Here is a 14,128-nt window from a genome sequence, read left to right as displayed (position 1 = left end):
ATGGCTTTTCATTCCCATTTAGAAGAAATTCTGATTAGCAGAAGATGCTATTTAAATAGCAGAGCTATTGTTGGGAGAACTGGAGAGTCCCTCATTTTCCTAGACAGGCACACCACTGAAGTGTTTGTGCAAGTGCTAATGATTAGTAATTTGTAGTATTTAAAACTTTAATTAATACAACCCTAAAACGTTTAAGCAATATACTGGCATTTAACATGCTTTCTTTGAGGGATTATAAGATATTGCAGATGAAAATTTACACAGAACATCTCTTTACCCATTACCAAATGAGTTCTTACAAAGGTAGTTGTACAGGCATTTTTCTCAAGGGTGAGAGGGAGCTTGTTCACTGAGCTAAATGATACATTGTTGGAGAGGGATATATGCAGTTTTAATAGAGAGGGTGTATGTAGGTGATAACTATGCCTATGAGCAAGAAATCAAATGAAGAGGATGAAAAATGCAAGGAGGACACACTGGATGTAAAAATAAAACTAAATTAAAAATCCAAGCAGTTTAATGGTAGTGAATAATGCTTCTTTGCAGGGAGTCAGAATACTGGACAGAAACTAAGCCATTTTGTTCTTCTCACACCATGTTCTTGTCTCCAGCCGACTCAGAGCGTGGCACTGGGCAGCTCTGGGTGGGGTCATGTTCAGATCTCCTCTACTAAGAGTAGGGCTGCTAAAACTATAAAAGATGGAACGTAAACAAATATAGAGGGCCTGATAGCATTTCTCTTACAGGACATGTAGCCTGGATCACATTATTTTGAGAAATGTAAATAGATAATTTATAATTGCATATTTATCTAAATGAAATAAGTTCCATATTTCATGCTCATTACTTACTACAAATTTATTTTTTTATATTTGAAAATATAAATACAAGATAATTAAATAATTTTATAAGAAACAGGGCAAAGTCACTTAGCCACATAGATAAAGCATTCACAAAAATGCACTCCTAAATTATTAGTGTTTGTATTCTGGTACCATGATCATTCTTACATGTGATTTACATACAGTTACATCCCTTGTAGGTAAATAGAACAAATGTTTCAAATTGTCATTATAAAAATGTGTCCAGGGCAGTATCAGAAATAAGTGACAAACAGAACCCATATATAGTATCAACACAGGAGGACTTGACATTTGTGAGAACATTAAGGGTTCAAAGTGTTGCATTGCAACAGAGTTCAAAGTAGGAGGCAGTACCAATGCTCACCACTCCAGAACAGCATTCCCAGGATTCTCCAGGGAATGCTGTAAGTGCAACAATCTTGAAGGAAGTATAGCATTTGTTCCTACCTTGTAGAGGGCCAGCATAACCCAGCCTCCTAGTAATCTCCTTCAGAGGAGCTGGTACTACTGTGGGTACTAGCTGGTAGCAGTCTTTGGACTCATGGACTCCAACTACACCCAGCCCTTGTGCAAGAACACAAGGAGGAAGGAGGCACTGAGATATTATTATATATTATGCATATAGTGCCAAATCTGTTGTCCTTATTCAGGCAAACATAAGAATATATGAATGGCCACACTGGGTCAGACCCATGGTCCACCTTGCCCAGTATCCTGTCTTCTGACAATGGCCAGTGTCAGATGGTTCAGAGAGAATGAACAGAACAGGGTATTTTATTGAGCGATCTATCCCCTATCATCCAGTCTCAGCTTCTGGCAGTCAGAGGTTTATGAACACCTAGAGCATAGGGTTGTCCCCCTAACCATCTTGGCTAATAACCATTGATGGATCTATCCTCCATGAATTTATCTAATTATTTTTTTAACACTGTTATAATTTTGGCCTTCACAACATCCCCTGGCAATGAGTTCCAAATGTTGACTCTGTGTTGTGTGAAGAACTTCCTTTTGGGTTTTTTTAAACTGCTGCCTATCAATTTCATTGTGTGACCCCTCATTCTTGTGTTATGTGAAGGAGTAAATAACACTTCCTTATTCACTTTCTCCATGCCATTCATGATTTTATAGGTCTCTATCATATCCTTCCTTAATCATCTCTTTTCCAAGCTGAAAAGTCCTAGTCTTTTTAGCCATGGTTTACACTTACCTGGAAATTCGGCGGCAGTTGGCAGGAGTTACGCAAGCTATGCAGAGTAACTTGTGTAATTCCCATCAACTGCTGTGCTTCCCTTTTGCGCGCCATCTTCACTGCACTGCGCCGATGGGAACCGCATTCCCATCAACGCAGCGCTACACCACTTGAGGGGGTAGATTTACTGCGTTGACTTCCTGATGGATTGAGCAGGTCTACACTGACTGCTCAATCGATCCAGAAAGATCGATGTGATGGCGACAACTTTGCTGCCGTAGTATAGACATACCCTTAGTCTCTCATAAACGCTCACTGAAGGTCATGAGAAGTTTTACCTGAGTAGGTAATGAGTAAACACTGAGTGAGGACCCCAGGATTTGACTGTCAGCACAGAATAAAAACAAATAGAAACCTTCATTATTGCTCAGGATGTGAGAGATATTAACCTTTTATAAAATCTACTAATGAAACAGACACTGGGTTTGGCTACTATTTTTAACAATAATTATTTTTATTTAAATATTGCAGTTGAGAACTGGCATTGTATTTATCTCTGTAACAAACACTAAAAATGAAATCCTGTCCCTACTGAAATCAATGGCAAAACTCTCTGACTTCAGAGGGGACAGGATTTCACTCTAAATGTCTATATAGTAGCCTATTGCCTATTTTATCCATCACTCCCTCCTGTTGAGTTTTATCCTTTGATAAGACACCCATGCATTGTATTCCTGGGTTCCAGTCAGTGGTTCAATAGTGACAGTGTTCATATTTACAGTTCTATGTCTTGTGAACATCTTCACACTTGAACCACTGTAAGTTATTTCACATACTGAACAAATTATCTATAAATACATAATGTAGAATGCTTCAGAAGTTAATTGAAATAATCAACTTTACCTACATTCTAACAATAAAGTTAAAACAAAATATCAATTATTTTTCTATACCAAGGAATATTTTTAAATTTATGTTACAAGAAATAAATATTAAAAAATAGCATAAAAATGCTTAAAGATGGATATTGTTTTGCTTATTTACAATGCTATAAAATCTGCAACTATAAACTAAAAATGTTGTAGTAGACAATGTAAGTAACATTTTGAAAAATAACTTTGAATCTTATTTAAGTGTAACTTGCAGTTATCTACATTTATACAATACTATGTACTGTACTCAGATATACTAATTGTAGTTATATGGACAAAATAAGAGTCTAAAACCAAATCTTCCTTTAAACCTAAACAAAACAAAAAAAAAGGGAAGAATGGAAAAATCAAACTGGAAATTGTGTCAATTGTGATGTAGTATCTGAAGTACCTTCGAACCAAACCTTGTATCTTTTGGATAAGCTAGGCATTATTCCCAGATGTACAGAAACTCTTCCCTTCAAAAAACTCTGTATTTAATCATTTTATAACATTAGTTTTAATAGAAAATTTTAAATCTGAAGTACCTTGTCAAATAGTAGCACTGACTTTTAAAAAAATTATAACTGTCCTCATCCATCCAATATATGGCTGCCTCAAAGCTCCAGTACCATCTATTAAATATGGATCAGTTTATGGTCTTCTCACATTATATAAAATAGTTAAAGTAAATCTGTGTTTTACATTGTAAAACAATGTGCTTTGAAAAAAAAATCACATTTGCTTAATAAAATGTAGGCTTCCCCTCTTTGAAGTCCTTCTGAGTGAGACACGGGTTCTTTTGTGGTCTGCATCATCCTTTTCATGAAATATGAACTGCTTTCCTGAAAAGTTTTGAAGACACACATCACCATTCTGTACATTGAAAGAAACACCATTTTTCTCACTGGCGACATTACCTGCAAAAATAAAAGCATGGCATAAATCAGAAAGGATTCAGAGTGAAAAGTCACCAAAGACATGCATATTTCTTAAAAATTTCAATGAGTATACTGAGAACATGCGTACTTCACTCTTCTTTGCTCCCTGAGATGAATATTAAGTAGTGATTTTTCTGCAATTAATTCTTTATGTACTATTTTTCACATATGTCCTGAGGACAGAATTTGATCCAGACTGTATAGATCATTACACAGAGGGCCAAATCCTTCTCACCTTATTCATACAATTATCTCCCATTGATACTTTGACAACATGTTAATCAAGCAATATGTGATATAATTTATGTATTGATAGTGTCTAATACCAAAGCACAAACAAAACAAAAGGGTACCAATTGACTTATACCAGAGAGAAAGATATATGCGCTAAATAAAGTATATGCAATGTAACTGTATATAGACTCAGAGACTCATGGACTTTAAGGTCAGAAGGGACCAATATGATCATCTAGTCTGATCTCCTGCAAAGTGCAGGCCACAGAACCACACCTACCTATTCCTGTAATAGACCCCTAGCCTATGACTGGGGGTATATCTACACTGCCGGCAGCACCGCTGGCAGTGCAGGATCGATTTTGTGGGTTCGATTCAGCAGCAGTGAAGACTCGCTCAATCAAACCTGGAAGTTGTCGCCGATAATCCACCCTGGCAAGAAGAGTAGCACTGCGTTGACAGGAGGGCATTACCCATTGGCGCAACACAGTGGGGACACTGTTGTGCGTAGATGTTAGGAAGTCAACGGGAGATATGCAAGCTACTGTACGTATCTCCCACCGACTGCTGCCAAAATCCGCAGTAAGTGTAGATCAGGCCTGAGTTATTGAAGTCCTCAAATCATGATTTAAAGACTTCAAGGTACAGAGAATCCACCAGCAAGTGACCCGTGACCCATGCTAAAGAGGAAGGCGAAAAAACCCCAGGGCCTCTGCCAATATAATAAGAAAAGTATGTAAAGTACAATATAACAAGAAAAGAAGTTGCTTGCACAGTCCTTGCACAGTGTTCATCCAAAGCACCATGTGGATGGAAAATTTGGATGTTTCTGGTGCCTCCACAGCTATGAACAAGTATACTTGAACTTATTGTGGCTGATCGATATAGTGGAACAGAAGCCTCAAGAATACTTAAAGGGTTCCAGAATTCCTGAAATTCTAAGAGTCCTAAATCCTTGGGTATGGGTCTCTTATCTCTATACATTGCATGCTAGATACTTCAGGTGTATCTTAACTATTACTTTTTCTTTTTACATTTATTTTGTTTTTCTGATAACAAAATCCAACTGTGCAAATGCTACAAAGTAGAGTTTCGGCAGTTCTTTCTTGTAAAGTAGGCCAACTTGAAAGGGCTTCAGAAGTCAGATATAACATACATATGACTGCTAATATTTTATGTAGGCCTTTTAAGGACTGCGTTATGTGTTGTATTAAAATGATTTTCAAAAGTTCCAAGGTATTTCACCACAGTTACTATAATTGATTTAGTTAATATTAAGTCAAAGAAAATGGCTAATAAATTTAAAACTATTTTCCTCCATGCATTGTTAGTGAGTCAGAGGAGATGGCAAGATATGAAAACAGAACAAAAAGGGTGCCAGCTATTGTTGGATGTGGATTGATTGTGATGAAAAATATGAAGTTAAGGGAAACAAAAATGAACAAACATTTCCTTTGATACAAAGTGTTTTGCGTTAAGCAAATATTGGGAAATGGGCTCAAAAGCAGAAGTGCAGTGCTGTTATTTAGGCTGGAAACCATATTCATTAAAGATAAAAACATTGCTGTTAGTATGAGTATCGGCAAAACGTAAAAAAAAAAGGCCTACGAATATCTTAATCTGAGGTCATAGATCCAGTACTTGAAAATATCCTTCTGACTAACAAAGGAGAAAGAAATTCACAGTTCTATTTATTTAAGAAGACTTCAAAAACTGGTGTAGTGGCAGCAAAACGTGATTCCATGTGAGGGACTGTGGTTTGATTCAGCCAAGACCAGAACTAGGTTAAGGCCATCCAGGGACAACAGAACACTGGATTCCCTCATGGCTCCGCCCTATGACCCCACCTTGAACTAGTAATGGTTGCAGTATGGAGGTCCCTTCTCTTCCCTTCCAAGAAGGCAGGGACAGCACAATAGGGTTGCATTATAGTTCTCAGGAGCAACAGGAGTGCCAGTGGTGGGAGCCCAGTACTCATCCCAGCAGACAGGGGTTTTTTTGGTTGAGTGGCTGGGTTTGGCCTGCTGCTTTCTTCTCCTCCGACCATACCGTCCTCTGTTGTGGGAGGTTTTGACATCTCCCAGAGCAGTGGATCTTGGAACTAACACCCCATTTTATGTGGAGTACCTGCCTACAGGCTCGGGCAGATGTTAGTGTATCATTTACACTTGGGTTGCACTTTCAAGCTTTTCTTTGCAATGAGGACCAAAATCTTACTTTATTTATTTTAAATTAAAGCTCAGATTCTGATGAAATCACATATCTCCAGGAGCTAGGGCTCTATTCGTTCAGATCTATAATACCTATGCTTTGATCTGGCTCTGATCAGGAGACTTGTAAGGTTTTTTTCTGATCATTTTAGAAAATGATGACAGAAAACTATCCAATGGTAATTCTAAACTCCCTGCAAATCTACTGGGCTGCTGTTGGATCTGATACAGAAAACCCAAAAAATACACAAGACACAAACCCCAAATGTATACAATTTAATGCACAAAACGGTCGAACACTGAAACACTTGTACAAATAAACATAAGATAAATGGGAGTTTTATTTCTCTTCATCTCTTGTAATAAAATAAAGGCTGCAAAAAACAGGCAGAGGTAACGGAGAGACTGTGTCTTTTCCTGAGAGATGGGATTTGCATATTAATCTGAGAGACACCTATTCTCACAAACTCTGCAAACCTGTAAGAATAAGACAGAAGGGACATTAGTGTGAAAGTGACAGTATAAAATTACAAATTACAGATCCACTAAGTAAGCAAAGCCATAGCCCATATATATCCAAAATTCCAAACTTACCATCTCTATCAACCACCAGCATACTCCTGTCCTTCTATCAGCATATTTATATCTTCTCAGGTACAACTGCCATATGAGTGGCAGATGAGTGGAAGGAACTGATTCATCAAAGGGCATGCCAGGAGGACCCACTCTCTCCAGATGACACCCTTATATCCTAAGAGGAAAGAAAAAGGAAGGAAGCCATCGAGGCATATGTAATAGAAGGTCTAAAGATTCATCCAACCCATTCAACAAAACTCTTTTTGATATGAGTGGGGGTTGCAGGATCAGGGTCACAGCATTCAAAATATTAAAAATTAAGTAAAGGCAAGTGGCTTACCTCCATGCACGTGTCACAATATTTATCATAAAAGCCTTTCAAGCTTCCAGGTGGATTAGGAAGTGATGTCCATCACCTCCATCTGCAATGGTGCATCAGTGGGAAGATGGTATAGCACTCAAGACATATGCTGAGATCCTCAGCCTGGACAGAACCTAATTGCAGAAGCAGACTATGGTCTCTCAGTGTCATCTGAGATGCTAGCATTAGACAGACAGGGAGATGACTTCAAATCAGTGGGACTGCTCAGTTGTTAAAACCATTGAACTTTGTCTACAAATCCAAAATATTACTGAGGACCAAAAATCACCTGCTCTGGAAAGCTGTGCTGGGATTTGGGCTCAGCTGCCACAATGCACAAGTACAGCAAAACTTAGATGAGTATGGTATGTCTTTCTATTTAATGTAGTTAGTTGTAGCCATGTCTGTCCCAGGGTATTAGAAAGACAAGGTGGGTGAGGTACTATCTTTTATTGGACCAACGTCTGTTGGTGGGGCTGACAAGCTTTCGAATCACACAGAGCTCTTCTTCAGGTCTGGGAAAGGTACACCTGAAGAAGAGCTCTGGGTGGTTCAAAAGCTTGTCTCTTTCAACAACAGAAATTGGTCCAATAAAAGATACTACCTCACTCACATTGTTTTAATGGCAGTGAGAATTACTGTTTTGTTTTTTGCCTGTGAACTGAATTGAGTTCACAAGTGTATTAACCCTCCTAGTATCAAACAATGGGGGAAGGTTTTAGAGCAGGATGGGACAAAAGGAACTTTTCATGAACTCATTTAATTTGGAAAGCTATTCAGAACATGGCAAAATGCCATTAAGGATCTATTTCTTCAAGTCTTGTGACTTCTTCACAACATGTAGTTCACCTACATATATGGACAATATTATGTGAAAATGGTAGACATATGAATTCAAACTGTAGATTTTACTCTACCTAACATTATTATCCAAAAGCATCTTTAGATATGAGAGACGTTTGCTTATTTTTCTACTATAAGGTGTCAGGATATACGGACAACACAGACATCATCTTAAACATCCCAGCACAAGCAATACAGACAAAGTAGCTGGTCTGTAATATTCACCAACTGCACATAAAACAATTTGAGCAATAACAATGCTGCTGAGACTCAACCTGTGGCTGAGTGAAAGAAACACTGGCCATTAGACATCCAGGAGTACATATTCATGTGTTATAGCATATGATGACTTACTTGCTCCACAATGTGGAACAGCCTGAATCATTACTCTTTTATTCTGAGCATGGAAAGAATAAGTGCTGCACTCACCAGAGTGCACAACCAGAATGGCCATAATATGAGTCATGCTCTCTTTTTTATGCTGCCATTAGACGAAGATGCAAAACATAATTACTTTCAGCCACAAGGGGTTCATTTTTTGCGGGTGCATTCAAGTTATATGTACATCTAATTTTCTCATTAGCCCCTCCAATTTGCATCTGAAATGGAGTGAAGAGACATTTGAACACCTGCATTTCCATGAGCCAGAAATGGGGAGAGATGGGTAAGGAATGAGTATGTCCACAGAGTATGCCTACAAGAACAACAACTTAGTGTGCAACATTATGTTTGTCCTGAATGGAAGCATGCACTTTTGGAATGAAAGTCATGAAGCATTTTGTCCTTAAGCACTGTTTCCTGCAACACAAACATTCCTATTAGAGAAGACTGGCCACAGAAGTCACAGAAAAAATACTGCAACTCAACTCCATTACTTACCCAGTAGCCAACAGCCATGCAGCTTGCTGTCTGTGACCTCTTCAGTGAGAAGATTTTAGGGCCTCTATTGTCCTATTCTCCCTTTCTTACTCTGTTTCCCCTGCCTCATAAGAGGTTTACATGTAACAATAGCAGGGGGTCTGTGGATCAAGCCTTCATACACTAATAGGAGAAAGCACCCCCAAATGATAGCTTTCATGTTTTAAAAAATTATTTTTATTGGCTGTCATCACATTTCTTTCATCTGTAGACTGTTTTCTTTCATAGTTGATGAAACATGATAAAGATATTTTAAAACGTTCTTAAAGATTTCCACGGCTAGTTCTGTCTTCAGCTGACAAGCATGATATAAACAACACCTCTGCTGGGTATTTGAGTAATGTAGACCATTTACAATTTTGCATATAATCACCAGTTCACGTTAAGTATGAGAAGTGAGTATTTTTTTTTAAATTGTACTACATTACCCTAAACTGGATAATTGTATTATTATTTATAAGAGCACACTGAAACATTTTGATCACTGCCCACTTTAAATTGCCATAAGAGAGCCTAAAGCAGTTTTAAAATAACAAAAGGATATACTTTGAGAAGTACTAATTTGCAACATACATACCATTCCCATTTGCGTGCACTGAGTAATCATTATTCATTAGCAGTGTGGTAGAATTAGTAGAGTTACTGTTTGATTGTAAGGAATTGGAAGAACTGGATACTCCTTGGTTTACAGTCTGCTTCTTTAAACCATTAGTAGCAGTTCTACTCCAGTCTACAGTAGAATAAGTGTTACAGAAAATAGTGCAGTAGATTCAAGCACAAATAAATGCAAGAGTACAGTTAATAATGCAATTTAGCTTAAATTCTAGCATGGATCTTTTTCCAATATTTCAGACAGAAAACTATTCTCTTAAAAATTTCATAATTCTAGATATGTAAGAATGTACATTTTTTCCTTTTAATTTCTTAGTTTTAAAAAGTCACTAATCATACTTTTGTGACTGTAGGCCTCGTTAGAGATTACCAATAACTGCAACCACAGTGTTTCATCTCTGAATTTAAACTGTGTAAGGGTACACGTAACTATTAGAATACAATCATGGTACAATGAAAAACCCTACAATAATTGTTAGGAAGACACATTATTCTCAAAACTACTTCTGACCCTGCTCTCACTGAAGTCATTAGCAAGGCTACCTTGATTTTGAGGAAGTAGATCTTTAGGGGTTAATTTAGGTCCCAGTCATACAAAGGTCTCCACAAGGCTACAATCTTACACATATGTAGAGACCCATTCAAGTAAATACCTTATACAGCAGTATTTTGCAATTAAATAAAATGCAATCTTTATGCATCAGGAAAAAAAACAAAGTAGTAGACATATCTGGAAATACTGCTATACCATTTATTGCATAACAATATTTATTAAGAACATTGGGGACTTTACACCTTTTGACTGTAATTATATAATTTACAAATGTAGAAAACAGTGTTTAATATTTACCAGAATTTTCAGCCAGCCTGAATTTTCCGCAACACAGATATCGTCTCCACTGTTTGAGGACATTTTCCTTTGCTACACAGTAGAAGATAAAAATGAAGAATCCTGCAAAGCACCAAATATCCTAATATTATTTCAAGCCACAGAAGTTTTGCTGTTTTGCAACTTTTTTAAATGCATGTATCATTTTTCTTTTGTTTATTCTCAAGTCAACTGATTCTAATCACATGTTCTCACACACTCTTATTCAGTAGAGACACTGATAGTCTAAACAATGAACTGATGCCATTACCTGAAATGCCTTTTCTCATTACACTTATTGGTATGCATTAGATATACAGATATAAGGAGGATGAAGAGTACAAAAAATACAAATACATCAGGTAGCTGAATTTAAAATATGAAGATCTCTGTGGAACTACAAGCATATCTGAATCTTCCAGTACAGAAATCAAGATCAGATAACAAGACAGAGGTATAATTTCAAATTTGAAGAATAAGCAACAAAATAGATTTGGCCTTCTCTACATACTTTGTGGAACTTCTCCATATTTTATTGGAAGATAATATATAGCTGCTGCTGCTTGTGAGGGAATCAATAAAACATTTAGACCAGTATTCGTGTTGATAGGCCACTGGTGCAAATTTTATTAAGCCTAACACAAATTCAGGATTACCAGGCAGCTTTTGGTCCTCCCAGTCACAATTAAGTCATAAGGAAAGCCCAGATGAGCAAACAGCTCATGCTCAAACAACAGTAATTGTAGCCCTCTTCACAAATTCAAAGCCACATCTTTTCCTGGAAGGACACAGCTCACACATAGAGGGTGTGACCCATCCGGGCCTAGGATAGGCCAGCTGAAAATGCCAAGGTCAGGGCAGGCTACTAAAGGAGAGCACATTCTCCCAGAACTGGTGGGTAACACTGAAGTTATATTCCCCGACCAGTCACTAAAAGTGCTTCTGATTTCCCAGACTGGTTATCAGGAAGCCCCAAAATGAAATACATGGCCCCCTTTATTGCATTTCAGTCTCTGGCTCACAATCAGCAACTGGGTCCAGTAAACAGATAAGTTATTTAAACTCTATTCCCTTTACCCACATGTTCTCCTGATCACCAAAGGGTCAGCCACATTGCCAGATCTATATAAGTTTGGATCTTACCCAAAATACCATGCTGCCAGCCAATCCTTTAGTAACTAAATGTAAAGGTTTATTATAAAAGGAAAGAAACAAATAAGAAGAGAGATGTTAAATGATTAAAGCAACCAGATACATACAAATGACTTCAAGGTTCATATATATCAGATTCTTAGCAGAATTGTGGAGTTTGCAGGCTTGTATAGTTCCTTTAGTGTACATCCAGTACATGGATGGGTCTCAGTCCTTTGTTTCACAGTGTCAGTTGTAGATGAGTTGATCCAGAGGTTGGAAGCAGGAATGAAGACAAGATGGAGTTCGTGCAGGTGCCTTATGTCCCTTTGCCTTGTGGCTTGTCCCAAACACAGCCACACAGTGCATGGAAAAGCCTCAGAGTCCCCTGTCCATAGGCATGTTCCTACATGTCCTGGTGACTCATAAGGTGTAGCCCCTGGGTTCTTTCACTGGATTCACTGTATATTTGAGTGGTCTTGATGGGCCATTAAGCAGGGCTAGTGCTGCTGCCATCATTTTCTGGGGGTGTGACCCAGAAACACCACACAAGTTTGAAATACAACTATAACATACATATTGAGAACCCATAATACAAAACTGACACATACATATAAACGTTTTTATCAATCTTAGCGAATCATGACTTTTCCATCAGTACCTTGCATGGCATATCCTAGACAATATTTATTGCAGTTCTCTAATATTGGTATCAGTAATATTTTAACTGGTCATTTGTATTTCACCCGTATCCCAAGGGGTGCCTCAAAATGTGCCAGATCACAGATTGACCTGTTTCTCACTGCTTCCCATCCAGAGTGGGACTGTACTTGATTCCAAACTTTTTACTTTTCTGAGAAAGTGTCAGAAATATTTTCACTGCCTGCCAGCTGCAATTCTTCAAATAGAATGTGGTTGTGCAATTCTTTAAATGAGGTTACAGGGAATTAAAAATAAAGGAGAACCTACAAGTCTGAACTGGAGAAGACAGAGATTAACGTTTTCCTGACCAATTCTGAGGGTAAATTAGACACCGAACTCCCATTTTCTTCAATAGGAGTTAGGCACCTAGATGCTTTTGAAAATCTGCATCTTTGGGCACTTACATTGGCAATAAGGCCCAGATTTTTAATGGCATTAGGTGTTGCTCTGCTCATTGTTGCAAGGCCCAGATCCTCAAAGATATTTAGACGTGTAACTCCACTGAAATGAGTGGGAGCTAGGGGTCTAAATACCATTGCCGATATGGGCCTAAGTGTCTTAGAAGGCTAAGTCCCACCTTCAAAAGTGACTTAGGCACTGAGAAGCATATGTCACAATGGAAGTCTATGGGATTCAGCCTCCTAAGTGCCTAAGTCACTTTTGAAAATGTGACTGTGGCATCTAAGTCACTTATGCCTTGCCATGCTGAGTGGAACAACACCTATTTACTTTTAAAAATCTGGGCCTAAATGCCTAAATCACATTTGAAAATGCAACTTAGGGTAAATTTTTCAAAAGCAAATAAATGACTTCAGAGCCTAAATGACCCAGTAGGTCTTTTGCCCTGTAGCTTTTGTGATTCTATGAACGGACCTTAAGATAATAATTTTCATCACAAGGGATTCACATCAATAAATTTGCATCAGTATATTAACTAATTATTAGTATTTAACTAATAATTCAGAAAAAGACAGAATGCCACTTCTGAAAGTGTTTGCTTTGCATTAATTTACTTTAAATGTCATATAACAATTAATAAGAGTAATCTTCAAGGTAGTTTATTTTTTATTTTAAGTAACAGTAAAGATATAATTTTTGGTAAACTCTTGTGCATAATAAGGCATTTCTTAAAACTGTGTTATTCATTACATTTTTATACAAAAGGCTGTAGCAAAGCATAAACTTACCTTGTAAAGTGTTAAAGATGGCAAAGAGGTACATAAATATCAGATTTACTGGCCCCCATGCGAAAAAGGCAAATCCCCAAGTAATTCCCAATAAGAATGTGAGGCCTGCAACACTCCTGAGGTCTTGGATACTGGTTTTTCTCTGGGTTCCGAGTTGTTTCTTCTTTTTGATTCGACAAAGCTGAATCAGCACCACTATAAACATGCTGACATTCAACAAGAATATCATGCAGAAGTATCCCACAACAGTAATATAGAAGACAATGTTATTCTTGATCCAGCAGCTAGAATACAAAAACAAGGGAGGAAAGATCATATTATCAGCCATTCATTATTACTAATAGAAATGAGGTAAAGAATAGTATTAGACATGACTGTATTTTTTTAAAACATTTCGTTATGCAATATTCAAAGCCACAAACACTGATTCAAGTTTTCATCTGCCTAGCTAGGCTTTTATAACATTGTCCATCATCATCCTAACTAAGGCTATGTCTACACTGACAGTGGCAAATTCGCAGCCATCAGATCAATTTTTCCAGTTCGATTGAGCGGCAGTGAAGACACGCTCAACCGATCCAG

The 14,128-nt window shown here is 37.6% G+C and overlaps 1 protein-coding gene across 1 annotated transcript in view; it reads right to left on the bottom strand.

Annotated features, from left to right (window-relative positions):
* Positions 1-971: 971 nt before the first annotated feature.
* The window catches only part of ADGRG2 (adhesion G protein-coupled receptor G2), a 78,032-nt gene continuing 64,875 nt past the window's right edge, over positions 972-14,128 (bottom strand). Inside the window, exons 33-36 of the mRNA XM_067556470.1 lie at positions 13,547-13,830; positions 10,509-10,610; positions 9,624-9,776; positions 972-3,883 (exon numbers count right to left, since the gene is read on the bottom strand). Coding sequence (XP_067412571.1) covers positions 3,699-3,883; positions 9,624-9,776; positions 10,509-10,610; positions 13,547-13,830 — 724 coding nt within the window. The 3' untranslated portion in view covers positions 972-3,698. The remainder of the gene's footprint in view (positions 3,884-9,623; positions 9,777-10,508; positions 10,611-13,546; positions 13,831-14,128) is intronic.

Source organism: Emydura macquarii, unplaced genomic scaffold (assembly GCF_026122565.2).
Source record: "Emydura macquarii macquarii isolate MOO-44397 ecotype Brisbane River unplaced genomic scaffold, CSIRO-AGI_Emac_v2 contig_1786, whole genome shotgun sequence".
Classification (NCBI taxonomy): domain Eukaryota; kingdom Metazoa; phylum Chordata; order Testudines; family Chelidae; genus Emydura; species Emydura macquarii.
Note: the sequence above shows the minus strand (reverse complement) of the source record. Positions and strands in the feature narration are given on the sequence as shown.